The 26,800-nt window shown below is 51.0% G+C and overlaps 8 protein-coding genes across 8 annotated transcripts; 2 read left to right on the plus strand and 6 right to left on the minus strand.

The window, feature by feature from the left end:
* Positions 1-345: 345 nt before the first annotated feature.
* CGCA056_v001548 (uncharacterized protein) lies at positions 346-1,375 on the minus strand (the record flags this gene model as incomplete). Its single annotated transcript, XM_037316808.1, has 2 exons — positions 346-752; positions 814-1,375. 2 exons carry the CDS (start codon positions 1,373-1,375, stop codon positions 346-348), a joined length of 969 nt encoding a protein of 322 aa, XP_037184737.1.
* Positions 1,376-3,088: 1,713 nt separating this feature from the next.
* Positions 3,089-3,898, minus strand: CGCA056_v001549 (uncharacterized protein; the record flags this gene model as incomplete). Its single annotated transcript, XM_037316809.1, has 1 exon — positions 3,089-3,898. The coding sequence occupies one exon, from the start codon at positions 3,896-3,898 to the stop codon at positions 3,089-3,091; it is 810 nt and encodes a 269-aa protein (XP_037184736.1).
* A 1,295-nt stretch (positions 3,899-5,193) lies between these two features.
* On the plus strand, positions 5,194-9,718 carry CGCA056_v001550 (uncharacterized protein; the record flags this gene model as incomplete). Its single annotated transcript, XM_037316810.1, has 8 exons — positions 5,194-5,447; positions 5,509-5,599; positions 5,651-5,850; positions 5,898-6,107; positions 6,167-6,603; positions 6,655-6,868; positions 6,921-7,798; positions 7,854-9,718. 8 exons carry the CDS (start codon positions 5,194-5,196, stop codon positions 9,716-9,718), a joined length of 4,149 nt encoding a protein of 1,382 aa, XP_037185797.1.
* Positions 9,719-9,950: 232 nt separating this feature from the next.
* On the minus strand, positions 9,951-10,868 carry CGCA056_v001551 (uncharacterized protein; the record flags this gene model as incomplete). The annotated part of the gene is made up of 1 exon (XM_037316811.1): positions 9,951-10,868. One exon carries the CDS (start codon positions 10,866-10,868, stop codon positions 9,951-9,953), a length of 918 nt encoding a protein of 305 aa, XP_037185798.1.
* A 1,383-nt stretch (positions 10,869-12,251) lies between these two features.
* On the minus strand, positions 12,252-15,865 carry yanF-3 (FAD-dependent monooxygenase yanF; the record flags this gene model as incomplete). Its single annotated transcript, XM_037316812.1, has 4 exons — positions 12,252-13,649; positions 14,104-14,596; positions 14,650-15,638; positions 15,746-15,865. The coding sequence occupies 4 exons, from the start codon at positions 15,863-15,865 to the stop codon at positions 12,252-12,254; spliced, it is 3,000 nt and encodes a 999-aa protein (XP_037185795.1).
* Positions 15,866-17,679: 1,814 nt separating this feature from the next.
* On the plus strand, positions 17,680-18,839 carry CGCA056_v001553 (uncharacterized protein; the record flags this gene model as incomplete). Its single annotated transcript, XM_037316813.1, has 5 exons — positions 17,680-17,953; positions 18,013-18,130; positions 18,180-18,247; positions 18,333-18,664; positions 18,729-18,839. 5 exons carry the CDS (start codon positions 17,680-17,682, stop codon positions 18,837-18,839), a joined length of 903 nt encoding a protein of 300 aa, XP_037185796.1.
* A 183-nt stretch (positions 18,840-19,022) lies between these two features.
* CGCA056_v001554 (uncharacterized protein) lies at positions 19,023-20,925 on the minus strand (the record flags this gene model as incomplete). The annotated part of the gene is made up of 3 exons (XM_037316814.1): positions 19,023-19,414; positions 20,390-20,713; positions 20,763-20,925. The coding sequence occupies 3 exons, from the start codon at positions 20,923-20,925 to the stop codon at positions 19,023-19,025; spliced, it is 879 nt and encodes a 292-aa protein (XP_037185793.1).
* A 2,572-nt stretch (positions 20,926-23,497) lies between these two features.
* CGCA056_v001555 (uncharacterized protein) lies at positions 23,498-25,325 on the minus strand (the record flags this gene model as incomplete). The annotated part of the gene is made up of 5 exons (XM_037316815.1): positions 23,498-23,551; positions 23,612-23,743; positions 23,807-24,889; positions 24,940-25,092; positions 25,239-25,325. The coding sequence occupies 5 exons, from the start codon at positions 25,323-25,325 to the stop codon at positions 23,498-23,500; spliced, it is 1,509 nt and encodes a 502-aa protein (XP_037185794.1).
* Positions 25,326-26,800: the final 1,475 nt, after the last annotated feature.

Genomic DNA, 26,800 nt, shown 5'->3' on the forward strand with positions numbered 1-26,800 from the left:
ATGTTGTTCGCAGGGTCTGGCCCAACGGTCACAGCGCAGATCTCTTGTTGCTGAATCGTGTGTCGTGCCTCGTCTGATAGTTTGGGTGCAAACTCGAAACGGGATCAGGCTGTCTGAAGTGACCCCCTCTCCTCCCATGTGATGGTCCGGGCGGTTTCTTGGCCGCAGCCGGCATGCGCTTTCGCGCAGCTCCAGACACGTCTGATGGAGGCCTTGGCGTCCGTATTACTCCTGCGACCGTGATTTTGACTCCTGTCGACACTGATTGGATAAGCCTCGGACGTATCCTGCACACATCGCCCGACTCTGTGTTGGCGATTGTTACGTCGTGGTTCCTCTAATGCTTCAGACCGCTTTACTCTTTGATTCTTCCTCCGCTGTAGGTACTTCTCCATCGACTGCCGAGCCCGGAAGTTCGGAGACAGACTCGACTACTCCTTGCTGCTTTGTGCCATTGAGGAATTTTCGCTGCTCGGATCGCGCCATTTGGAAGAGTCTTGATGCGCCGTAAAGTTGAGTGGTGATCCATAAGGAGAAGATCAGGGGAGTAACGACTCGCCATACCCGTCCCCACCGGTTCCAGGAACGGTGCAAAAGGTAAATCGTGATCGAGGTTTCGAGGATGGCTCCGAGAAGGATCCAGCCGAAACAACCGTACGCCAAGTAAGAGAGTAGACGGTGGTCCTTACGTCTTACCCTCCAGAGGATCATGGACACGTAGATGGGGAGCTCGACCACCACGTCAAAGGCGCCTTGAAGAATACAACTGTCAGCTGACACGATAGATGACTACCGAGAAGGAAGGACGCCTACCCCAGACCATGCACATGTAAAACTCGATCGTTGCCTCCGGGTGCTCTACGAAGTTGCCAAACAGAGACAGGGCAGTCTGTGTGATGGCCAAGAGGCCAATGTGATGCGCGATACTGAGGGGACTGGCGAATTGAGTGCGGAAGCAGAGCTCGAAGACGTAGTAGGCGCTGTAGACCTGAGAGACGGTGAAGAGCATGTCACCGATTCGAAGGCGATGCCCCTGGACCACCGGGGTTCCCAATCCAGCGGTTCCAGTCAAGAAGTGCATGACGGGGTAGATGCCGATGCACAGGAGAGCGAACATGATGATTGCGCCGACATGGTAGTATGTGAAGGATCGACGGCGCTTCTCGTTCTCTGGGCGCTCCAATGTCTTGTAGACCTCTCCGTAGACCATACGAAGAAGCCATCTCTCGAGGATGTTGGCGATCAGGACAACCACGACAACACTGGAGACCAGAAGCAGGGAGCCGTATGAAAGGAGACCGGAGATGGGCCCGTTCTGAATGGTTTCGATCTTGGGCATGCCCCTGCCCTGGAGGGCTTCAGTGACAGACGCCATTGTTGAAAGCGGATTGTGGAAGGCGTCGAGTCGTTGATCGTGGCGTGTGCCATAAACGGATGTGTCTTACAGCACTGGGTGAGGACCAAAGTATATAACAAAGACCATCGCCAAGGCTAACGAGAAGGCCAAGAGAGAAGAAGGGACGAAAATAAAACACCAAGGACGGGTGTTCGCCATGAGCGCATCAGCGCTAATCTCGAAAGGAATGAAATGAGCGTTGATTACGAGCGTCTCACCGATCTAATAGCTCCTTGCGCCGTGAGGTTGGCTAGGTGTCAGGCGTCCTGGTGTGGTGGCCGCGGGACCCGTGCTTAAAAGCTTCGGCCGCCGATGCTCTTCAGACAGTTTTGTAAAACTATCGTTCATTATTGAGCGAGAGACAGGGCAACCGAGTCGTCTTGAAATGCAATCCCACCCCTGGTCCATTAAGCACGCCCAACCTGGCCTCACCTGAGCCGATTTTGCCCTGGTACCCCTGGCGACACCGATGGCCCAATCATGGTAGTCTGAATCTTGCCGTCAAACCCGTTTTAGGGGGTGGAACGTTTGGTTTGGTCGCGTTACAAAGGTGGAACAAAGAGCATGCGGGGTGATTGTTTCTTTTTGGGGCCCTGGGTCTGCCGCTGCACGGCTCTGATGATCCACGAACGGTGTTCTCGGCACCCGGCATCTGGGGTGAAGACCAACACAACAATACCACTGCAGGCAGTGCTGCACGACACCCACACCCACACAGGTGCTCTAATGTGTCGCGTGTCCGCTTTCCGTCCGACCAGATAAAACCGACGTGTCTGGTCTGCGTCCCAGGGAGGTTTAGGCTTTTCTTTCCACGCCGACATCAGAGGCCAAGACGCCAGACCTGCGTGGAGACGAAACTTAAGAGAACGACTGGCGCGGGTTGTCCGATGTTTCTTTCCCGTTTGAGGGGCCAGCAGATCTTGTTGCCTGGAGTCTAGGAGAGTTTTCGTTACCTGGATTGTAAGTATCATCGAGAGAGACGGCAGAGGCATTTTGCCTCGGGCGCAAAGCTCGCGTGGGGAATCTCAAATTACGCCTATACACGAGGTCACGTGGGATTGAGCTGTTTTTAGGTCAAAGAGACACGCTGGGAATGCAAATGCGGCACAAAGGGGGGAATGGCGGCTAGGCCTACCTGGCGGTTCTAGCGTAGATCATGATCTATCGGCTGTGGCTGGCTGCCTCAGCTTTGCCTGAAAAGGTTTAAGTCGGTGCCGGTTCCCGAGCCCGAGCTAGGTGGTGCCGAAAGCCGGGACTTGGGCCCGTCCGACTCATGGGTGTCTTTGGTGGTCAGTCAGCGCCCGAGCAGGAGAAAACAAATAAGGGCGCTCCGTCGAATAGGCTGCCGCCGGTGGACGGACGATGAGCATTAGTAAGGGGGAAGCTAGCGCATCTGAGTGGGATTAGACGCGGGACTAAGATGCCGTGGGAAATGCGGCGCGCGATATAACGCTCATGCAACTGAAGCCCACGGACACAGGGAACACATGTCAATCAACATAAATCTCTCGTCAGCATCCTTCCAATGACAGCCCGGGATTCCGCAGTCTCGCAGTCTTGCTGTCATTGTCCGAAGTGAGGCAGATCAATTGGTTCTACCTGATCGTGAAAACACCCGTCTGCCATTACGAAGCACCGGTGCCGTTGTCCAGTAAGGTACCCCAAAGTGCCCTATGCACAGCTGATGGTGGTCTAAGCAAAACACGTCTTAATAGTCGAAGCCACTTTCGCGTTGACTGTGTTCGCGTTTCGGGATTCTGCAGTCCTCAAATGCCGCTCAAGTTGATATGTGACCTCCTTGAATAGTTCACTCGTTGGATCTTTCATGGCCGGATTGCTCTGTATCGTCTTCTCCCATTCAATCTCTTGCCAGTTGTAGTTGGTCCGGTACTCTGCCTCGCGGTTTACCGTCTCCCAGACGACGTCAGTCACTCGACCCTTGAGGTGATCCATAAGCTTGGTATTCGCATCTGCTCTGCGAAACTCGGCGACACTTGCCAGAACCCCGTTGATGTTGGCCAGATGACGCGTGATTGAGATGTCGTTTGTGACGCCCACAATTCTCCCTTTCTCAACCGCGTAGCCCAGATCGGTCCAGACGCCAACGTAGGTTTTTCGCCCGTCTCTGAGTCTTCTGAACCTATCATCCTTCTTGGGCTCGTTGATAGACGTCGACCGCCATTCGAACGTGGCTGTCATGATGTCGGTTACTGAGTTGAGGGTGAATTCCCACTTTGACTTGATATCGTAGATTGTAGGCGTGGGAGTGGCGCTGCCCGTCTCAATGTAGCTGACGAACTCATTGTATGTGCAACGGTTGCCGGTGCCAGTACCCCTGCATCCTAGCGCGATGTAGCCCTTGCCCACACCGAACACATCAACATCGAGTTCGTAGACTGTGTAGAAGTACAGCATGTCTGCAGCGTCGATGAGAGTGTAGTCGGACTCGGCACATATTTGTGTAACAAGGCCCACGACTGCTATCAGCAGTGAGAGCTTCATGGTCTTCTGGTACGGAAGACCCGGCTTGTTAGTGGCTAAAGGAATCGAATGGATGCCCGAACATACTAGTGGAGGTTGTGAGTGCTCTGAAGACCACAGCGACCTGGCAAAGATGCCTATCAAGGTGATAGCACGATTTGATATCAACGGCAAGTGAACAAATTGGTAAAATCAAGCTAGAGGCCTTGACGTGAGTACCTATGTAGTCATGTTAAGAGGCTTCTTTCAAGGTCGCAGGTGGAGAGGTCAGCCAAAACATACACTTCCGGAGCTGGTCGTGAGTCTTATCAGAAGCCAGCAGCCTTTCCAATGTGTCATCCTCGGGACTATTCAAAGACCGAGAATAAATGCTGGCCGAGTTTGTTCATGGAGGTCTCGGTCGTTCTCTTTTCCAAAATCCTTCCTGGGGCCCAGGCCAAGCCGGGTCAGACGGCTTCCTTTTGAACACGAGATGCGGGATATTTTGAGCAAAATAACATCTACATCCTGATCAAACTTTGCAATATCGCGGCCAGAGTGCAAGTGACTCATTTGAAGGTGGCACATTACAATCACTTGACTGCCTACAGCATTCCTAATCCGACGTTAGTCTGAACAAGCTATTGATCGAAGGATCCTCGCAGGGGTCGAAGAAGCAGCCCATCGAAAAAGGTGTGTGTGATAAGCTTAATGACAAGCATGCAAGGCACGCGATCGTGTGATTCCGCCGCGGGAAGTGACAGTCTCTGGGGATGGTGCCTGGTCTCTTGGCGGGCGGCCGACCGCCAAGACGGCGGAATCACTCCTGCATCGAAGCGCCAAGTCCTGCTAAACACCAAAGTCCCAAATCCTGTCGGCCTGCCAGCTCGAAGAGGCACTGGTTACACACGGCTAAAGCCAGCAAAGACTCATCCAGATTTGATGTCTTGGACGAAAGTTCCACCAAGTTAGGGCAAAGGATGGCGGGATGTGGGTTCGCCTGGAGCGGAAGACCGGAATACACGGCTCGGTCAAGCTATTGCCAAGAGATAGGCCTTTCTGTGTCAGTCGAAATTGAAGATGAAGGATCAAGAACGAGTTTGGGGGCGAGAATCCCACAGAACCCATGTAGAGCTCGTGAATGAAGTGAGGGTGTGAGTGAGCCTGGATGAAATGGTCCGGACGTGTATCGTCAAATGACAGTCTCTCAATACCCTCATCATCTATACTAATAGCTTGCACGGCCCATCCCTAAATATGCCTTGCGTTTAGCCTTGATATTCGACTGGAAGACTTCATTTCTGACGTAGAGTCATTAAGGTTCCTCGATGGACATGATGCAGTTTTTACCAAGATTTCTCAAGCTGTTACTTCTATGGCTTTTCCTGGGCCCGTTACATGGAACATTCGCCTATCCTTATCATCATGATCGTTCGGAAGACCATGAAGGCGTGGGACTTTCCAATCAGACGCATCCTTTCGCGGAATTCGGTTACAGTCCCGTCAAATCCAGAGCGGACAAGCCAGAGCTCAGAATCCTGCCGTTGGGCGCCTCCATCGTCTTTGGAGTCGGCTCAAGCACAGGCAATGGGTGAGTGATGTCAGGAAAGACTGAATACAAGGAGTATGAATCGCTGATGTGAGGGCCCCAGCTTTCGGAAGCCTCTCCGTGATGCCCTCCGATACGACGGCTTTGAAGTCAACATGGTCGGCACCAGACACAATGGTGACATGCAAGACTGGGTATGACATTGAGCAGCACTATTTATTTACTCAAAACGCTGACCAGAGTAGGATAATGAAGCAACTTCGGGTGCCATTGTCAGTGAGATCCGCTCATACCTGAAAGGGTCTCTCGCCTACAAGCCCAATGTCGTTGTCATCAATGGTGGCACGAACGACTGTAACAGAAACATCGACATGAACAACATTGGCGAGCGCATGAGACTGATTCTCAACGACATTTGGGGCGCACCTGACATGGCAAATACATGGTAACCCATTTGAACGCCCATCATCGATCAAAGACTAATCTGAGTAGCGTAATGCTTTCTACCATTCTTCCCACAGCTGATGCAACCGGAGCCCTCAATCGCATCACTGCCAATCAGCAGTACAGACTCCTTAATGAACAGCTTGCTGCTTCTGGAAAGTGCATCTACATGGCCGATATGGACCCTGACGAACCCAACATTGCTCACAATTGGATTGCTTTGGGAGCGGATATCGGAGGTGATGGAATCCATCCAAAGTACGAAACAGAACCCCGCCCCCCAATCTTATCGTCAACAGCTGCTGATAATAAGCTAGCGACCAAGGCCACAAGAAGATGGCCTCTGTGTTTTATGATGCAATCATGAAAGCTGTCTCGGATGATAAGATCAAGAACCCCGCCGCAATGGCGAAAACTGGCACCACCGGCTGCGATAAGACGTTCGGCAACGGCGTCTTTGCTGGTGGACTAACACAGCGGGGATCTGGCTGGGACGACGGGACGTACAAGCATGCCAGTGAGTATGGCGGGCTGCTCTTCTCTGTCACGAGCGATTGGGACCGTGATCAATGGCGCTTTGCACGTTTGTTCACCCGCGACCGAGACGACCTGCTGGGTTGGTTCGAGAAGAGCGCAGGAGTTCACGCGTATGGTGTGTGGAAGAATAATGGGAACGGCAAGTTTGACAAGGTCGCGGACTTGGACCCAGATCTGTTTTGCAACCCGCGTGGTGTTCGGTTCATTGACATGAACGGTGAGCCTTTCCGATTTGTTCCGTGTTATGGCCTTACTGACATGTGCATAGCTGACGGACTCGATGACTTGGTTTGCGTTGACCCTGATGGCAACTTGTATCTGTCAATCAACCAGGGTGATGGATCTGCCAGCAAGCCGCCAACCTTCAAGAGAGTCAGCACTACCGCGAAAATCAAGGATACTGAAGGCTTCAAGCAGGACCGTATCATCCTGGCTGACATTGATGGAGACGGTCGAGGTGACTACTGCCACCTGGATGATGGGTAAGTGCTTGTTTAAACTGAGTATGAACGCTTTACTGATGACCTGTTGCAGAGGCAACGTTTGGTGCTGGCGTAATGGCTGGGTCGACGACATCCCGGAGTACTGGCAAGCTCTGGGCTTGAGGTTCACTGCCAAGGGTATGGGTGACGTTCACGGCGTCCGCTTCGAGGATATCAATGGCGACGGTAGAGACGACTGGCTCTGGGTTGACAACGATGGTGTCACATATACCTGGACCAGTGCTCGAAGCTGTGCTTCAGGCAAACTCGGTGACGGTCTGAATGTTGCATGGCGCCAGGGTTTCAAAGGCGATGCTACGAGCGGGCCGACTCACATGGGCATGGCCAATTTCGGCGAAAAGGACACCAACATCCGGAACCGCATTCACTTCGGGAGGATATTCGGGGAACCTCAGGCCTTCAGTCTCCTGGGGCAACAAGACTACATCTACATGGAGCATTCCAACACGACCGACGGCAAGCACAAGTTCGACGTTCATGTCTGGAAGAACGTGGCTCGCGGCGGTACAAAGCTTCTCGCAGATGGAAACAAGTACTGCAACATGCTTGGGCACACCGATGGCCGGATGGACTATGTATGGGTTCTATCGACGGGACGAATGACTCTGTATCCCAACGCGGGCAAGTCACAGATTTCTGGGGACGAGTCTTTCTGGGGACCGATGACGGAGGAGATCTGGTCTCCCCAGAAGTGGATCTTCAAAGACGCCGACCGTCGCGATCTTCACCTTGTTGACTGGGATGGAGATGGTGCTTGCGACGTTGTCTACACCGACCCGGATAAAAACAACTCTCCGCAGGTTTGGCTCAACACTTATCCTCTGACTGGACGCTGGGACTGGACCTACATAGCCAACCCTGCTCCCCAGGTTCAGTGCAACGAGAGAAAGGGACTTGGAATCCATGACTGTAGGTTTCCCGTTATAATTGGGACTTAGATATGGCAAAGGCTGACATTAGATAGTGGCTGTCCGATTCGCCAACATTGATGGCGGCAAGAGAGGCGACTATCTGTGTATCAAGCCGAATGGCTTTGTCTCAGGTTGGGTCCACAAAGACGACGGTACATGGGAAGATGTCGGGCAAGTCAAGTTCCAAGAGGGCAAAGACCGTGCCAACTTGAGATGGGCTGATGTCAACGGTGACGGCAAAGACGACATGCTCTGGGTCGATAAGTTCAACGGCGACGGCTACGTGTGGTACAACGGCGGCCGTGGAGATCGTGGGAACCTTGGAGGGTCTCTCTACTTTTGGAGAAAGATCTCCGACCCTGTCTACGACGGAAATCATGCTGGAACCTGCATGTACTATCCCGACTTGGATGGCAACGGTAGAGCAGACATGCACTCGATCATCGGGACTTTCAACAACCAGGCGGAGACTTGGTTTAATCCGTCCTGCGCCATGACTGATAGAACTGGAGACGATGGCGACATTGGGAATCCCAACTTGCCCGTGCAGCCCGGATCTAGTAACGGTGGTGGCGGTGATGGCGGCGACAGCAGCGGGGGAGAGGACTACGACCCCAATCCAGATGATGACAACACCCTTCCTGTATGCGACGAGACCTTTGACAACTTCGACAAGTTGGTCGAGGCCTCAGACGATATCCCGGATACTTGCGCGGCTCAGTATGTTCTTCAAGTTGGTCAGGCCACACTCCAGGCTGCTGTCAAACGCTACGACGAGATCATGAAGGGCGACTACGACAAATACTTCCAGATTTACGCCGATTATCTGGTACAAAACAGTGCCGATACACTCGAGAAGTTCATGAGAGATAACGGCGCCGACTATTTCGACTGCGACGTTAGGGAGCAATACACTTGCTGCGCTGGCTGTGACAAGATCGGGCTCTATGGCGATACCTGCAAACACTGCGTCGACGAATGCCCCATCAAGAGCCCATGGGGAGATGCCCAGAACGTTTGGTGGGACACCTTCGCCGAGACCTGTCCACCCAACGAGGACTTGGGCATCGGAACGGTCAAGGACAAGACCATCTTCTGGAAGCTCCGTGAAAAAGACAAGATCAACTTCTGGGGCGAGGTCACGGCCACGGTGGGAGCCCCGGAAGAGAAGCTCCCGATCGTCCCGCGACAACAGATTGTCCAGTGGTCTGAATCGACCGACATGTCTTGCGTCATCGCTCAGTCTCGGGACCCAGACAACTTGCCCGAGAATTGCTACAACACGAAGCATTGGTACGATGCTCCTATCGTCAAGGACTTCAAAGCCTCAGATGTCGTCAACCCAAAGGAGGTCGTCCAGAAGGCCTTAGGGGACTCTAGTGTCCTGATAGACGCCCTCGCGGCCACCTTGATGGAGATCAAGACGTACATGTACACCGACGACACCATAGATGTGTCTGATGCCGTCATCCTTCCGATTCTCATGATCCAACATTCTCTCAGCAGCATGGAGGATGTCGTTGAAATGGCCAAGGACATTGAGAAGATGGAAAAGACGAATTTCATTGTCAACCTTATTTCGTCTCTGCTATTCGTGCTTCCGGTTGCTGGCGAGATCCTCGGCACGATCGGCCTCGCTGGGTTTGGGCGCGCTCTCATCTATGTGAGCGAGGCTGGAAACGCCGCCATGGGCATATACAGTGTTGTGTCGGAGCCCAAGTCCGCTCCTCTTGCTTTGTTTGGGGCAATTATGAGCGTGAAGAGCATTCGCAACGCTAACAACATGCGGAACGCTGTAAAAGCACGGCGTGCAATGGGCAAGCAGGACATCGAGGGATTCAGCAAAGTTATCGCCTCAAAGTTGGAGGATTTAGATCGCATCGCAGCCAGGGGAGAGTTGAGGTTGTGTGGTAAATGAGCTTGAGGCTTTCTCGCGACCCAACCCGACCCCTAGACCTTTTCGCTACCACTGAGTCATGGATTAAAGACTCTACGAATGTACTCTCTCTTGTACGCTTTGTTATAATGAGCAACCATGGGATGTAGCCAGTCGAAATCTTCTCTGAATGGTCATCCGAACCACCTCAAATCTTTCCTTGAAATCCTCCCGAAGCTCCCACTCAAATTCCTCCTCAGACCCCTTGCAGACCCTACTTCAGACCTCTCCTCAGATCCCTCGTGAGATGACCACTCCAACAACAATTGAGGGCCTCGCGAGCCTCCTTTGGATCTTTATAGACACCGTACATGTGGAAAAATGGTTTCTTCTCCTTGTTGAAGTAATCGTTGAACTTCTTCTTGTCGTCGCCGTCGCAAATATCGAGAACAGCTTTGGCAGAGACTTTGAGTTCGAGGTACTCGTTGTTATGGAAGATGATTTCCATACATTCGCCTTTACCCCCATGATACCTGCTGATGTTGTACTCGCCAGCGTGGGTGGGATTGGGGAACAGTTTCGAGCACCATTCAATCATTTCAGGGGACACGTCATAGAGCGCTACCATGGCGTACAGCTTTGTTCCCGGGTTGCACCTCTTGGGCACGGAATCAAGCTCGATGATACATTCGGGGTCATCGTAAGGGCCCATGTCCTCAATGTCGCGTCGTGTGACAAAGTAGATCACGTTTCCTTCGGCATCGCCATCACGTTTAACGAGCTCGCAAAGCTCGACACAGTATAGGTCGTACATACGGTGATTGACGTTGACAGGCGTCTTCGCGTTCGGGGCCTTAGATTTGACGATGTCGCTGATGGCAGCCTGGATTTCAGCGACCTTGGCTTTCTCGTTCTCTAGGATCCCTGGAATAGCTCCTAGTGCCCTCGCCTTTTCCTGATCGCATTCCCACTTATATATGCGTTCCCTCCGCTTGACGGCATTGCGCTGTCTCTGAAAATCCAAAAAACTCTCGTTCAAATCGTCTTCGTCTTCGTCGTTGTAGCATCGTACAATCAACTTGGTTTGCTCGCATTCGCAATGTTCCGGGTCTTCGTTGCAGTCGCACTGCCATTCTGAGAGATCGTCCGCATCCTCATCCGTAAAAATGTGGTCAGGCGCATCATCTCCCATGTTCCCACCCGAACCAGGAAGTCGTGTTCACACGAACGTACCAAGCTGGAGGATCTTTCACGAACTTGGTGAGAGGACGTTTCTTGCGTCGTTTTTTGCCCCCCGGCGCCTTCTTCTGAGACTGGCTGCTCTGACGCTGATCGTCCTGGGACTGGTTCTGTTGCGGATTGCTACGTTGAGGCTTATCATTTTGAGCCTTGCTGTTCTCGGCTTGCTGCTTCTGGAGGCGCTTTTTCTGACGCTGACGTTGATTCTTTGCGCGGTTTTTGCCCACGGGTTGGTTGCTTTGAGGTTGGTTACCCTGAGATTGGTTGTCCTGAGATTGGTTGCCCTGAGGCTGGTTGTTCTGGGCCTCATTGCTCTGAGCTTGCTGCTTCCGGAGCTTCTTGTTGAGACGATAGCGCTGTTGACGTGAAAGTGATTTGCGCTCAGGTAGACTTTCAGTGATGCTGGTTATCCAGGTTCATGCTGGCGGGGAACGAATGTTGTTGAATGGTTTGAGCTGCGGATAGGGTTGGGGAAACCTTCAATGGTCCATGGATGATGCGCAAAACCCCCCTTATTCGTACTTAAGCCAAGTGTGGGGGTGACCAAGCTTGATTGGGCGACAAACAAATAGGTGGAACCTGGGGCTGTTGCGCGGCGACCACCGCTCAGACGGATTAACAGATATTTAAAAATTGTATTTCGACAAAGCTGCGGCTTATCATGAGAAGGTCACGGCCGGACGGAGCACCGGTGGACAACCCTGATCAAGGTAGATACTGCAGCGTGAATATTAGGTACCTTTTGGCAGAAATTACTGAACAACCTAACCAGACCGCCTAAAAAGATTTTTTTTGAACGTCAACTTTCTTTGCCGCCTGGAAGATGAGTACTTCATCGTTGAATCTTCGGGTTACTTCTGGTGGTTGGGGGCTTACCGTACTGACTGAATGGGATGTGGGAAGTATTAAAATTCCATCATGATGATGATTAATGCAGAAACCCACATAATAATTTTTCGTTCCCTGGCTATCATACATACCCCGCATCACAATGCTGAGTAGGCATCCATCGAACCATAAACGAATTCTTCATTGTGCAGCGTAGTGTCCACAAAATGGATGTGGCCAGGCTCAAAAGATATAAGGTGGAACGACAGTTTCTGGGTTCAATTACACAAGACCTCCTGGCGACCAGCGGAAAGCTAAGGTTATGTAGATTTGCAGGAAGGTACATTTTTTGTTTAATCTGCCACGTGGGGCTTGCAATACAATCAATCTCATCTATAATTACAGTGCTCAAGAATAACCAAAGATGCTACTGACAATCCACCTCACGCAGAATACTTGAAACTGCTCCATGGCCACCCGCATCTCACAGATCTACCATTCGCTGTACCTAGAGTCGTAGTACGCCCCCCATGGGATGGTTTCTCTCGAACCAAGTGTCCTTCGGCGAATCCGGCGACCGCGGCATTTTCGCCTCATGTTTGGTTTCCACAAGATCGCGCTCTTTTTCCAGCTCCATGACTCTCTCTGGAGTCCGCAAGGCGCCGTAGAAGGTGAGATAGGGCGTGTTGTTTTCGAAGTAGTCCACGAGCCTTTTTTTGTTGTCCGGATCCAGGTAGCCGCGATTCTTGAGAAAGTCCTTGGAGTGGATTTTGATTTCGAGGTAGTCCTGGTTGTGGAAGGTGATTTCCATGGGAGCATCTTTCAGTCCCCACCTGCCGACGCTGTATCTGCCAGCGTATCTGGGGTTGGGGAAAGGTTTTGAAGAACAATACTCGATCTTGTCTAGTTCTTCGAATGTCATGAAGGCACAGAGGTCCGTTTCCATATGCTCCGTGGGCTTGTCGTCTCGGAGTACGCCCGTTCTGGGATCCTCCACCTCGTTTTCCTCGTCCCTAATCTCCCAGTCGTCGTTGAACCAGATTCGGGGGGAAAGAATCTCACTGCGCTGCGTGAGTTGACACAGCTCAATGCAGTAGAGGTCATACGCGCGGTGATAGATGTTGATGGGTGTCTTGGTATCCGGTGCCTTGGAGTTCTCGATTTCCCTGATGGCCGCCTGGATTTGGGAAACCTTGGCCATCTCACGCTCCAAGACCTTCGGCGTCCGTTCCCGCGCTTCCGTCTCTTCTTTTTCCTCCTCAAATCTCTCAATACGCAGCTCCCGCTTGCGTTTATTGCGAGTCTCCACAAGCTCGGATAATTCTTCGTTATCTTCAAAATTGCCACGTAGTTTTACTTGTGGCTGCCTACATCTGCAGTCTGGGGGATCCTTGGTGCAGTCGCACTCCCAGTCCGAGAGATCTTCATCGAAGAACCACTCGGTAAGGGGGTCGTGTTCTTGAAATGTTCCCAATCGCTCGTGTTCCCAGCGAAACGCGCGCACATACCATGGCGGATATTGTCGCAGAAACTTGGTGCGAGGACGGTTTTTGCGCCGTTGGTTGGCCTTGGGCGCCTTGTTCTGAGGCTGAGTCTTCTGAGGCTGAGCTTTCTGGGGCTGAGTGTTCTGATGCGGGGTGTTCTGAGTCTGTGTCTTCTGCGCCTTGCTCTTCTGCGGCCGGCTGTTTTGCGGCTGGCTGTTCTGAGGTTGGCTATTCTGGTCCGCGTTGCTTTGAGCCTGCTGCACCTGCTGCATCCGCAGCTTCTTATTACGACGATAGCGCTGATTACGTTCCCGGTTCTTTCCCGGAGGCTGGGTGCTCTGAGGAGGTTGGTTGCCCTGAGGTTGGTTGCCCTGAGGTTGGTTGCCCTGAGACTGGTTATCCAAGGGCCGGCTGCCCTCAGACTAAGTTTCCTGAGCCATTTTGTCGTGGGATGAGCTATGCGGTGTGATACTGCCTGAGTTTGAGTTCCGTGAAGGGTTGAGAACGTGGAAGTTAAGGAATGGAAGGGAGCAGATTACCTACTGAACGCGACTGGAAGCGCAGACGCGACGTTACGTCAGGTCACCCGCCTAGCGCGAATGGGCAGCAAACATTGTATGAGTAATAGAACACGGGCTTTCCGCGAACACCGCGCGGGGATGATCAATCAGGGGCCGAGCAGCTGTGGAGAACGCTGCGTCTAAGCCACCACCATTATCACTTTTTGCCAATCAGAATTATTTGTTCCCATCACCAACACACTCTAATTGGGTTGATACTGGAATGAAATGTTGACTTCAGTTCTCAACATGAGAATAAGCCTGCAGAGAATGTACAAGGCGATGCGGATGATAACAGTTCCAACCCTATTCACACAAAGACCTTCGAGATTTTGAAGCCTCCAGGAACCCTTGTTTGGAAAACGCCTGACGGGTCATACTTCGCAGCGACTTCCTTCAGAAACCTGACATTCTCCTCTCCATACGTTTTAATGGGATCTTGGGCGGGATTGACATAGTTCAGGTAACGCCATGAGGTCGACTTGCCGATGGCTTCGGCAAAAGCCTCGAGCTCGGCAGTCACAGCCGCCAGCTTCGACTGGGCCAATGACTCCTGCTCAGCGGTGCGTGTGTTGACTTGGCCAAGCCAAATAATCGAATCGTGTGTCAATGAGGTGTCGAGGCCCAGGACGTTGTTGCCATTTCCCGTGGTCGCGAAATACTTCGGCAGGGGCTGGCTCACGAAGGCAACGCCAAGGTCTAGAGACGGAATCACGGCCTTGAGGTCAACGAGAAGTTGGTCATAGAGCTCTGCCATCTTGTTCATGACCTCGATGTCATTCTGGAAACAGATCGAGAACCAGGCACTCCTGTTTCGGAATGTCAGCACACATGTGAGCCATATTGAGGTTGGGATTCGTACCGTGGGCCACCAACCGCAATGTGATCGGTGATGGCAGTACCGTAAGTCTTCCGCTTCCGGTCGTCAAGGATGGTTGGTAGAGTAGACAGAGGCGCAAAGGAGGTCGAGTTAGAAACGCCGGCGGTGTTGATGGCAACAATAGCAATCATTGCGGGGCCCTCTCCTGAGTAGGTGAAGGTGACAACCTCAGTGTCTTCTGGATGTTGCTCGTTGATGTCAATTAGCCTGACGAATTGCTTCATGACAGTATCGCGATGGGCATAGTCCATGAAAATGAGGCCGCCGTAAAGGCCTCCTGGGGCTGAAGCAAACGTCTGCATGTCGAAGCGAGTGACAATGCCGAAGTTGTTGCTGCCACCTTTCAGGGCCTTATACAAGTCTGGATTCTCGCCCGCGTTGGCGTTGACGATCGTGCCATCTGCGAGGACCACTTCGTAGTTCCTCACGTCGTCACATGCAAAACCGCGGTACCCGGTGTGGTAAGATGCACCACCTCCGAGGGTCAGGCCAGAAACGCCGACATTGCCACCACGGCCGCCTGTGACTGTCAAGTCGCCATGCCTCTCGACTTCCTCGTAGACGCCAGCCCACCTGGCACCGGGTCCAACGGATAAAGTTCCCTTCTCAGAGGTTGAGTTCTTGCCGCAAGAAAGCAGCGAATTGGAAGAGTCCGAGCTTACACTGCAATTCTTGTAGACCGTTGAGTTCATGCGACTGAGGTCAATGGTCACACCTTGGGCCACATTGTTCGAGGGGAAGTGGGAGTGGCCTCCGCCGCGAACCGCGATGTCCCAGTTGCCCGCAGGGCTCGTCTTGACGAGTGCTGAAAATGCCTTGGAGACCTCCTCAGCACTCTCTGGCTTCACAATGCACCATGGGCGAAGAGAAGCAGCTGATCCAGACCAATAGGACGTGACGCTGGAGTTGTACTCCTGGTCCGACGGGAAAAAGACTTGGTCGGAGAGTCCGGCGGCAATCACAGCATCGCACTGGGAATGAAGCAATGTCAATCGGCTGTTGCAAAATCCCGGCTATGGCCGCCGAATGGCTCGACGCCCTCTGCGCTCCTGAAAGGAACAGATCGGGGGGTTCTTACACTTGGATACCCGCTCGCGGGCGGGGCTTGCCGGGCGTGTGACTGGAAGCCAACTTCGATGTGGCTGACCGCAAAGACGGCAAGAAACAAGTACCCGGAAACAAGAGAAGAGAGGCCCATGATTGAAAACAGGCAGGAGCTTAGAAGAAGTCCTTCTGGGCAAGATGGCAGCGTGCGTTGGCAGTGACGTCTACCACATCTTTCGGGGTATCACGGGTTTTTAACAAGGCGTGGAAAGTGGTAGACTCGATTTCTCCGAGACAGTTTGGACCAATCTTTGCAATACGAAAACAAAAGCGAAACCGAGGTGCATCGAGGCGAGAAAGCGCTGGGTCGGCAGCAAAATTGGATCTCTAGCCCCTGGGGTTCTCGTACAACAATTTGCCGCCTTCTCGATTGGGTTTATGCATCTTCCGGTCATCTGGGTGTCTTCGTGTACTGTACCATGAAAACTTGTTAGAGTCGCAATCCGCTGAACTCCTGTTGACAGGGTATGGGTTGGCCAAGCAGTTTTTTCAGTGAGAACTGGACCAACGGATATTTAGCATACAAGTGTGAGCGGATTCCGATCCTAACAGTCTTTTCCCGGTGTGTTCCGATCGTCTTCGTTGGGCCATTCCTACCCGGCAATGCAGTAGATACGACATGAGCCCAGTTCGTGGGACGGCAATTTTACCGTTGGCGGTGCGCCAATGTGGCGAGAAATAGGCTGTGCCGCCCTCCTGCACCTTGTATCACCGGAAGCCGGATGGTGAGCCCGGTGCCTTGCACCTTGCACCAACAGCTTGTTGGTTTTCACCAGGATGGATGCGAGTTGTACTTGGCGTGCAGAAGCGAGTGACCAACAATGGTGCACACCAACATACCTGTGTGGCGTTGAATCAAATAAAAGGTTAAGCAGGAATGCAGAAAAACGTCGCAACGGAAAATAAGAAGAATTTCACACTAAGATGTTTCGTTCTGGATTTGGCACGAATTCACACGACTGACTTCGAAACGTTGGCTAAGATGTTGAACTTGTGAACCCAACGCAGTGCGTGTGGAGCTTCAAGGATCCCCAGCATACCTTACTGGCGAGACCTTCGCTTGCGTTGGTAATTACAAACGTACCGATACAATTGGAGGAATACTCCACTCATGCGGCCGTGGACCAGGCTACACTTACAACCAACAGACATAGAGAATCGACGTGGTGGCAGCAGCGGCATCTGGATCTCAACCTCGAGGAATGCTTGATAAATCGATTGAAACGGAAATACCACCGACGTACTTTCATCATGTTAATTGAACCGGGCCACTGACCCTTGATCGGTGTGATAAGTCAACATGGCCTTGCTAACACCATGGAACCGGCAGTGTTTGCCTCCCTAAGATCCAGCCTTGCCACCCGAAATTGCCCCGCGGGAGAGCTTGTAAAAACTCTTGTCTCTTCTGGCTGTTGTTGGAGACGTGAAAAGAATCCCTGGGCAAATTTTGGGCAAGTCCTAGCCTCTTACGAAAGTAGACGTTGACCCAAGTCCGCTTCAAAAGTTCTGGTCTTTTGCCCTCCCAGCTCCCCTCTCTTACCTGCTGAAATACTTCGCGATCTGTTCTTTCAATGGACGAGTCATCTTCTATTTGCTTTGCGAGCTAACCTCTTTGTGTGCGGCATGATGATTCATACACCACGAGCAGACGCTCCCTCGACAATGCCGGTGCCAGATAACCCCGGTGATCCAGCATTGCTAGTCAATGGATCTATATGGTCAATGGCGGCTGTCTCCACAACATTCCTTGCGCTGAGGATATACTGTAAAGCCTTCCGAGTGAGGTGGGTGGTATGGCTGGACGACTGGCTGTTAATAGCAGGTTGGGTCTTTCTCATCGCGTCGCAGTCCTTCTTGAGCGAGCTGATGCGCCTGGGGTTTGCTCGGACCTACAATGTCACCTCAACCATGAAGACTCTGATTTACGTTTACGACAACTGCCACAAAGTCTCCCTAGGTTTGACGAAGACCTCCTTTGCTGTCACTCTGCTTCGAATATCGTCAACCCGGCAGAAGTACTTCATTTGGTTTCTCGTCATCACCATGAACATTCAGTTCATTATCCACATCATCCTCACATGGCGCCCAATCTGCCCTATTGTACCTGGGGATCCGACACCCCACCTGCCCGTGTCGTGCTGGGAATCTCCGAATGCGACTGCGCTTGGTGTTGTTGGTGGATGTACGTGCTTCGTATCTGGTCAAATCGTTCGGTTCTGAGCCAAGCTTACGACTCGACAGTTTACTCGGCTGCGGCTGATGTTTTGTTGGCCTTGCTACCGTGGAAGATCGTCATGGGCTTACAGATGAAAAAGCATGAGAAGATCGGCGTCGCAATCGCCATGAGCATGGGTGTCTTGTACGTCATCTCTGGCTGGCTATGAGGTCCTTGAAATTGACTTAAACAGGGCTGGTGTCATGGGAGTCATGAAGGCTGTGCAAAGCATCATTGTTCTGGACCCAACTACACCGAATCGTAAGTCCACCTGCAATTGTTGGCCCCAAAATGATTTAGGGAAGAATGATCCAATAATAGGGCTGACTCTCTGTGTTTCTCAAAGTGTTCTGGAAACTCTGCATCTTCCACGTCTGGGTCGAAGCAGAGCCAAATGTTACCATCATCGCGGCCTCCATTCCGGTTCTCCGAGTTCTGTTTCGAAACATTCGAAGCCAACAAGAGATAGGATACCCATCCTCTGGCGCGTACATACGATCAGATAATCTGAGCAAGTTCCAGAACCAGGGCATGTCAGTGGGTCGATCAGGAAATGTGGAAGATCACGACAATAGAGGCGATGGCGACAGCGACCGAAGTATGCTTCCACAGGGTATAGTGAGGACCACGGAGGTCATGATCGATTACGACAAACGTAGTGGGATATCAGACAACATTGTACAAGGCGGGGAAGAAATCGAGCTTAGAAGTCGAAGGGACACTTCTGCATGACTGACAGCAGCCTTCACAATTCTGCGTTATGCGTTCAAATGTCATAGCCTTCAAAGAGATCATGGCAGTCGTAATAATCAATGATAATTCTAACGCCTCTGCCAAGATCCAGGACCAATAGTTTATCACTAGTATGGATTTCCTTCACTTCCAGAGTACTAATCGTCAGAAATTACTTCTCATCTCGCAGTTCATGCTAATGGAAATAGAGGTGCCGTATTGCTTTGCCGTAATCAAAATGCCACTTTGAAATACGATCGATTCTGGGGAGCCAAGAATGGCACATTGAAGCTGTAGAGTTGGTTTATGCATCGCGTACCGGGAGGTCTGGTGCCAGTGGGATATCCGAATCCGGCTCCGGAGCAATAGCATCCAGCTTCTCCATCCAATAATCCAAATTCGAAGATCGTGAATAATCCTTTTCTTCGAACCCATCCTCGAATGAGTGCCATGTAAAGGCAAGTTCTTGGGCCGCTCTCATATCGTCTTCGTCCAGCTTCCTCGAATTCAGCTCTTTCATCACCGCGCTCACTTTTGGACCCCGGTAACCATCAACGAATGTTTCTAAGTCAGGACCTCCCTTGTAATCTTGCCTGAGGTCCTCAAGGAGCTCCTCAAGACGAACGAATTCTTCTTTTTGTTCTTCCATAACGTCCTCTACTTCTTCGCTATCCCAGTCTTGAATTCCTTCGTCCTGTGCCAACCGGCAACAGCTATGACGAAGACCCAAAGCAGTGAAAGTTAAGTACCTTAATATCGTTTCGATCACAGGCATGGGCTTTGAGGAAGTCATCCAAAGCTGAGACTCCACAGCTATGGCCCAAAAGTCACAAAACCACTGAAAGTGATCTTTGTAGTACGACAACGTAGGCAATGGTAACCGCGACCCGTACCACTGTCTCTCCCAAACTGTTGTCCCATCTAGTAGCATCAGCAGCGGGCTAGATCCGTCCAATGAACAAGCGCATCGACAGTTGTCAAACATGCTAGTGGATGTTGCTGCATGAGCGATTTCGCCCCGTAGGTGAAGGCCAATTTCTTGACGGTCTTCTCTCCATACATTAAACCGTGCCAGAAAAGCAGACAACAAATGTGATGCTGTCCAAGAAGCGAAATTGGATCTTCCATACACGGGGCAGCGCGAAGGCTTTCCAAGATCAAAGCCTTTGTCAAGCAACCAGTAGACATGAGAAATAACCTTTGACCGTCCTTCAAGGTTGTTGACCCTACTGCGAAGAAGAGAGTCCCAAAGTTCGTAAACCCCCAAGGCTGAGTCAACACCGAGATGTCTGAATCCAAGCTCCCACACGTACGAAGCGGTGGCACTATCTGAGATGTAAGAATGTATACCTCTGAAATGCCGATTTGGCCGAGAATCGGTCTCGGAGTCATGAACCCTCAAGGAGATGGGAAACGAGACAGAGCGCTCTTCTAATGCTCTCTGGACGTCTCCGGCGGTCTCATCGAGCACATTTCCTCCATGAAGACCAAGCTCTGCGGCTTGGGCCGGCGGAAGGTGTATTTTGGCGTAATCACGCAGCCTCTGACGTCTCTGTTTTAAATAGAATATGAATTTTCTCACGGCACAGTCTGCTGTATCCACGCGTTCTCTGGTGCACTCAAAGAAGGTGCTGAGAAAGATTGCTGGGTACAACGCACAATCAGACTGAAGCAATGCGTCCAAAATATTGCAGCCATTGCATTCAATATCGTCTGTGTCGTGGTACCCACTATGCAGATGTGACATGACAGCGTACTCAATCGGATAGTGGCCTTGAAACCTTGCGTAATCCTGTGTGTTGAGAGATAAGACATCTGCATACCGTAAGATCATTTGGAGAACCTTCAAGTTTCCAACACCGATCGCGATATGGACGGAGTTCTGACCGAAACAATTTATGTCGTAAACGCTGGATGGATTTTCTTTGAGTATCTGTGAGACACTCATCTCGTCTTGTCTCAGAATACGGATTTGCTGATCTAGAAAATTGAGCACTTTTTCTCTTAGCAAATGAACTTAACGCCCCGTGAACACGTTGCCCACCTTCTGCCGTAGCGATGGGGATATTCCTCAGTATCTCAAAGTGACGTCGTGATGCATCAGCATTATCTATCCGCGGCTGAAACGGACAGTAAGTATCTCTGTCGTGACCGAGCTTGCGCATCACTTGGTGGGATAGGCCGGTCTCCCTGGGCCAATCACCCATAATGACCAGGGCCACTCGGTGGCTGAGATCGAATCAGTAAACGTAATCATTCTCTTTGAGAGTTGTAGAAACACAAGGAAGATTGGCTTACCTGCCTGTATTGTAGTTTGGGCCCGGTGGAACTTGAAGCAACTATAGAGAATGAGCTAGCCAGGAAGCTTGTTTTCCAACTTCGACATTCTCGTCTTTAAGTTGCAGGTGCTATTCTTACGTTCGTCAGTCACGACACAGTTGAAATAAGCCTGTGGTTTATCTCACCCCTGCCCCTAGCCGTTGAAAAATGAATAGAGTAACGTCTCTCCTTTCTCATCTACGTCCGTCGGGGATCCTTGTCCTCTGACGTAGCACCAAACGAGACGTCTCCACGTAGCTCCCAAAAGTCGCCATCTGTGTTCAATTGGCAGATAAGTGAAGACTTCCCACCATGTCAATAGAGATTCCGCAAATTGAAGTAATCGAAAAGTTGTCGAATCTTCAGAGCTAAGCGTATTGATTACGCTGAGCCCACGCCCAAGGCGTATTCCTCCGGTTCCGCCGGTGAGAGACCAGAAAACAATGATGGCTTTTCCCGTTAAAGATTGCAAAACAGGGATCGTAATCTCGACGCCATGGGATCTCTGATATTGGTTTCTAATGAAATTTCCCGTGGGGCATTTGCTTGAATGCTGAACATTTGTTCGCCATTTCGTCTGCAGCGTGTCTGGGCCCCATTGTAGTCGCCGATGCTTTTGAGCGTGGTATTTGATGCAATTGTGGGAATAGGACAGAATCACCCCCGGCTGTACACGTCACGCACCATCACATCATGCGCCCCACGAATGCAACTATCTTCATTGGTTGCCTTGAGATGTATTTATCGTTGCATGGCGAACCATGCATGACAATGAAGGCATCCGACTCTTGGCAAGGATGATTTCTCCTCAACCTGCAACTATCGGCCCATGATTAGATTTACATCAGCGCCCTTCTAGAATCCACTTCAGAAAAAGTCAAGACACGGATCAAAGAATGCTAAAACTCTACGTATCGAAGTAAATATACACGGTATTGTGACTCCTGTAGGTGTCTTTCTACGATATGGATTTGTTGCGCTGAATTGACATCGCTCGTTATGCTGATCGGCGCTCGGCCCGGGGGCCGGCAGGGCCCCACACAGCCAGGACATGCGAATTGCACAGCCGGCCCAAGCCCTCTGTTGATCATTTTCGACAGTGAGAATAGTGAGGATGAGTATTGGCAGAGAAGACTGACAGTAAGGATTTGGAGTAAGGTGAGCTGCATGACAGTGGACTTCAACTGCATCCAGGTTTCCAGTGATGGCAAGTAGATTAACAGAGTCGACCACATGGAACTAGCTTGCAGCTTTGATCCTCAATATCGCGTTTGTGTTTCGATGTATGAAAGGCTTGTCGCAAATGAAAACATTTTACACATTGCACTCCATCAATGGAGTCCACGTCTGATACACGGCCCCGACACAGCGATGCGTACTTAAGAGACCCGGTACAGCCAACAATGACCCAAGTAAACACCAATCACCTCGCTTGTTTTCGTTCATGTCCTTGGCTCCTTTCACAATTAACAGTCGACTGCTAGAAAACGTTCAATTTGTTATACATAATTGTACAGGATTTAGTGCTTGTTCTCTTGTTATAATTTCGCACGGAACTGAAAGTCGTCAAGGTTCGCTTCTGCTCGATTTCGTTGAGTATGTCTTGCATCAGCCGCATAACTGTTTTACACGAAGTACATATCTTCGAGAAGCTTTCGTATCTGGCTTTTTACATCTCATCACCCAGGCCATGTTCGCGCTGCGTGTCGGGAGTTCGCCGATTCCAAGTCTGACAGAATGAAACCGCACTTTGCAACCTCCTAGAACTTTCGTATCCGCCCTCACTTTAATCCGAAAGCCAAACAATCATCCTCCGCAGACATACCGCGCGTACAAGTGATTGAATGCTGACGAGTGTTTTTCGTCGCGCAAGCTAAGGCGCCCCGTGCAGGAGAAGCCTACGTTTTTCGTCGCATCTGGCGAATCAGCTGTTACGGCAAGTGAGGGGTTAACGTGACACAGGCGTCGCTTGGCGGCAGTCCTCTTTTTTCCTGCTCCTTCTCCTCCTCTCTAAGGTTGACAGGATTTGAGGACTGCCTAGTGCGTTTAGGCAGCATTGTGAGTGCTATATGTGGTCAGAATGGGCTTGTCGGCGCGGGGTTGAACTTTGCTGCTTGGCTTTTCGGGGGCTAGAAGGCACGCAAGGTGAAGATGGCTGCGTTTGCTGGACGGTGAGATAGTTAGTGGACTTGGAATCTGTCAATATGACGGTTAATGTGAGCTGCATTCGTATTGTCTGCTTATGAGCATCTGGTATTTGAGTTGCCAATTTGCCGTGTCCTTTACTTTCATCCGAGCCAGCTTTAATGCCGTCGTTTCCGCCGTGGAGCTTCAAATCACCATCTCTCCCCCCCCCCTGGCCCCTTATGGCAAATTCCCTAATGGCATTTCGGCGTCGTGTTCGATTTTAATAGTACCTTATGTAGACAATAGTGGTGAGTGTGTTTAGCATGCAGACGCCTAGGCCGCGAGCATTTGGGTAGTTCCATCTTCGTAAACCTTGACGCGAGGTTTCTGTAGAGGACAGGTCAATATTGGGAACTCGCAAAGTATCACCAGGGGGGGTGAGCCTACAGTATCAATGTCGTGATAGCCCTGGAAGCGACACGAGCTGTGTTCGCAATTTTTGAGCCATCGACAATGGTGTCCAAGCATGCAGTCGGCATTATCACAGCCTGACATGTCGTTGCACGGTATTCCCCGAGACTACGGGTCATTAGCGGAGACCATTCATACTGTATATCGTGACAGGGGATCATCAAGACTCACCTTCTGCTTTAGCAGTGTCAATTCTCCATGACTCAACTTTTCACCGTGGAGAAATGGGCACGCATCGCCATTCTTGCAGAATCCATGAAGATGAAAATTGTTGCAGAGATTTTTGCCAGACTTTGTCATGCGTTCCTTGAAGCGCTTCTCGACGTTCGGGTCGATACGCGGAAATTGCTCGTCAACGCGCTGACTCTCAACGTTGAGAAGATAGTACTTTTTAGGCGCAGGTTTCTTGGAAGAAATATCAATCGTCTTGCCGGTCGAGACCTTAGTGACGACAGACCAGGAGGTAGGTGTCTGCGCACCACCGCTCGATGACTGCGGGCTCGCAACACGCTGGGGCTGGCTCTCGTTCGTGTTGCTTCTCAAAAGGGCGCCGCCATTTCCATTGTTCGTGGGGACGTGCACCGGGGGCGGCAGCGGTTGCATGCCGGCAGTGGGAGGCGACGCAACGGCAGAAACGCTTGACACACTGGATACACTGGGGCGCTCGACGCGATCGGGGAGTTTTTCGGATCGGAAGACCGACTTGAACGAAATTCGATGAAAATTGAGATGTTTAAAGCCCTCCTCGGCAGGAGTGGTCTCGATAAGCGTCAGACGCGGGTAAACCTTAGGGTCTAGCTTATATGGCTCGAGAACGGGAAGATATCCGTTATCGTGGCAGGGACCGAAGAAAATGTGCTTGCACTGATTGATGCGAACCATCAGGCGCAAAGTTTCGCGAATTTTGTGATCGGCGGACTCCTTGCCAGAGCCGACGTCAATGAAGCTGAACAAGGGCTGAGCACGGCCAAAGCCACGTCCAAAGTCGGACAAAGTGCGCTCAGCAGCAGTATTGGAAATAATGCCACAAGCGTGGAGCTTCTTGGCCAGACCGTCGAGATTTAGCACGATCTGAACCATGACGCTCCAGTCCTGACTGGCTGCCTGGGGATAGGCCTCGCTAACGTAGTTCATAATTTCGTTGTGGAGGAGGTACCCGGCTTGAGAGCCTCCATCGGCACCAGCCTTGAGGAGCATGTCTTGAAAAACTGCGCCGTCTCCATCAATAATAACAAAAACGAAAGGATTAGATTCCTGCGGTAGGTCAGTAATCGTTTGCGTGGCAGGAGGTGACCGAAGCCCACCGTCGTCTTGAGACTCTTGCTTAGTGCCTGCATTTCTCTATCGTAGGTTCCTGCCTTGGTCTGCCACATTCGGCGGGACTCGACTTCATTACTGTAGTCGTCGCATTTTTCCTGATATGCACGTTGAAGGTGTTCATATCGCGTAAGAATTTCCTGTGATTCCGAGAGTCAGATATCGGATCATGTGATTTGGAGGCAGCAGCCGCCACCACCGTTGCTGTTTTGACGGCAGTCGAAGTTGCCAGTGTGACAAGAAAGCATCATCTGCTTCAATATCAGAGAGTCCTCGGGTCACTCACTCCTATCATTTGATCGCGGGCATGATCCTGATGCCGAAAAAGTTCGAGTTGTCGCACATATTGGGTGAGGTCGTTAGCACCGTCCATGATGGCGGCGTCGTCTCGTATAATGCTAGTCCGGGTCGACAAAACACTATCTCGATTGTCGATCGACGGTGTGGGCGATTGATGCTGAGATATCTCGATTTCTGACGGCGATTGAGAAAAAAAAAGGTGAGATGGAGAGATGAGGTTGCGAAGGTTTTGAAGTTCGGACGGCAAGACCCCATTACTTAAGCTCAGAGTGGGGTCGTATTCTGGGTTCTTCCTGCCTTTCAGGCCATTCAGAGCGTCGCTTTGCATTGTTCCGGGGGTAGCAAGCCCCCGGCGCGGCGCCTTCCCGGTAAAGGCGCCCATGGACCAGCGGATTTTTAGCTGCCCCTGCCTGTTGTGTTTGTGCTTGCTGGGCGAAAGTCCTTAGCGGGCCAATCAAATTGCCGGGTTTCCTTCGGTTTGCGCCAAAAGCGGGGGCCTGCAGGGACCGCCATCGCTCACCCCAACGTGGCACGCATTCTTTTGATAAACTGTGCCGCTTTGTCTGACTGGCCCATATTAGACATCCGAACGATCCTATCAATGGGACTTTAAATGGCGCTGATTTCGTAGATATAGCATTCATGTTCTGTTTTGCTTGATAATATGTCCGTTTGCAAGTATTTTCCAGAACTTTCTGAACAATGTCGCAGCTCAGACTCTTAGTTGGTCTGAACTCATGAACCTGACAAAGTCTGAAACCATTCGAGGGAAACCGATTGACACAAACAAGCATAACATCTATTTGTAAGTATTTATCAGTGTATTTGCTGTTAGGGACAATGGATTGAGCTCTTGAATGAGGCACCGATGATGTATTCACGGTGTTTGTATCGAACGGTTTTAGACGACGTAGCAAATACTCACAATACTTTTGTGTGATGGAATCTTTCAGGTTCTAAGTACATAACTCTCGAAATAATTTCATTTCAAAGCCGGAATCAGGCACTATTGTATTCTTTTATGTATCTGGAAAGGGACTGGATATATACTTGATTAGCGTTTAACTTCAAGGAACTGCGAATTCATTAAGCGGCGCAACCCACAGAGAATGCATGAAATGTGCTAGACATTCTTACTAGGTTAAAGTTCTGCTAACACATACATCATCCAGCAAGAATAACAAACGAATTTGATGAGTGATTCATTAGTAACTAACACCGTGCCAGGATCTGGGGAAATTGCCTGAGGTACTTGTCATGGCTGTGATTCACTCACATTGCATCCGGAAACGAGCAAGCAAAATGATAATTCACCGCAAATTCAGATATGGCATATAACTCAAAGATATTGCCACTACCTTTTGAGATTTTCTGGGCCACTATTAACCACAAATATCCACACGAATCATTGCCATCTTCACCGGCGCACTTGAAAAGCCAGAATCAGTGCCGAAGTATCTACAGCACATTCTCAACACTGCATCATCCGCAATTCATCATCCAATTTTGACTGTCTCATTATGTGTTTCGGATCTGCCGACCGACCGA

This window comes from Colletotrichum aenigma (assembly GCF_013390185.1).
Source record: "Colletotrichum aenigma strain Cg56 chromosome Unknown KSG_Cg56_contig01, whole genome shotgun sequence".
Classification (NCBI taxonomy): domain Eukaryota; kingdom Fungi; phylum Ascomycota; class Sordariomycetes; order Glomerellales; family Glomerellaceae; genus Colletotrichum; species Colletotrichum aenigma.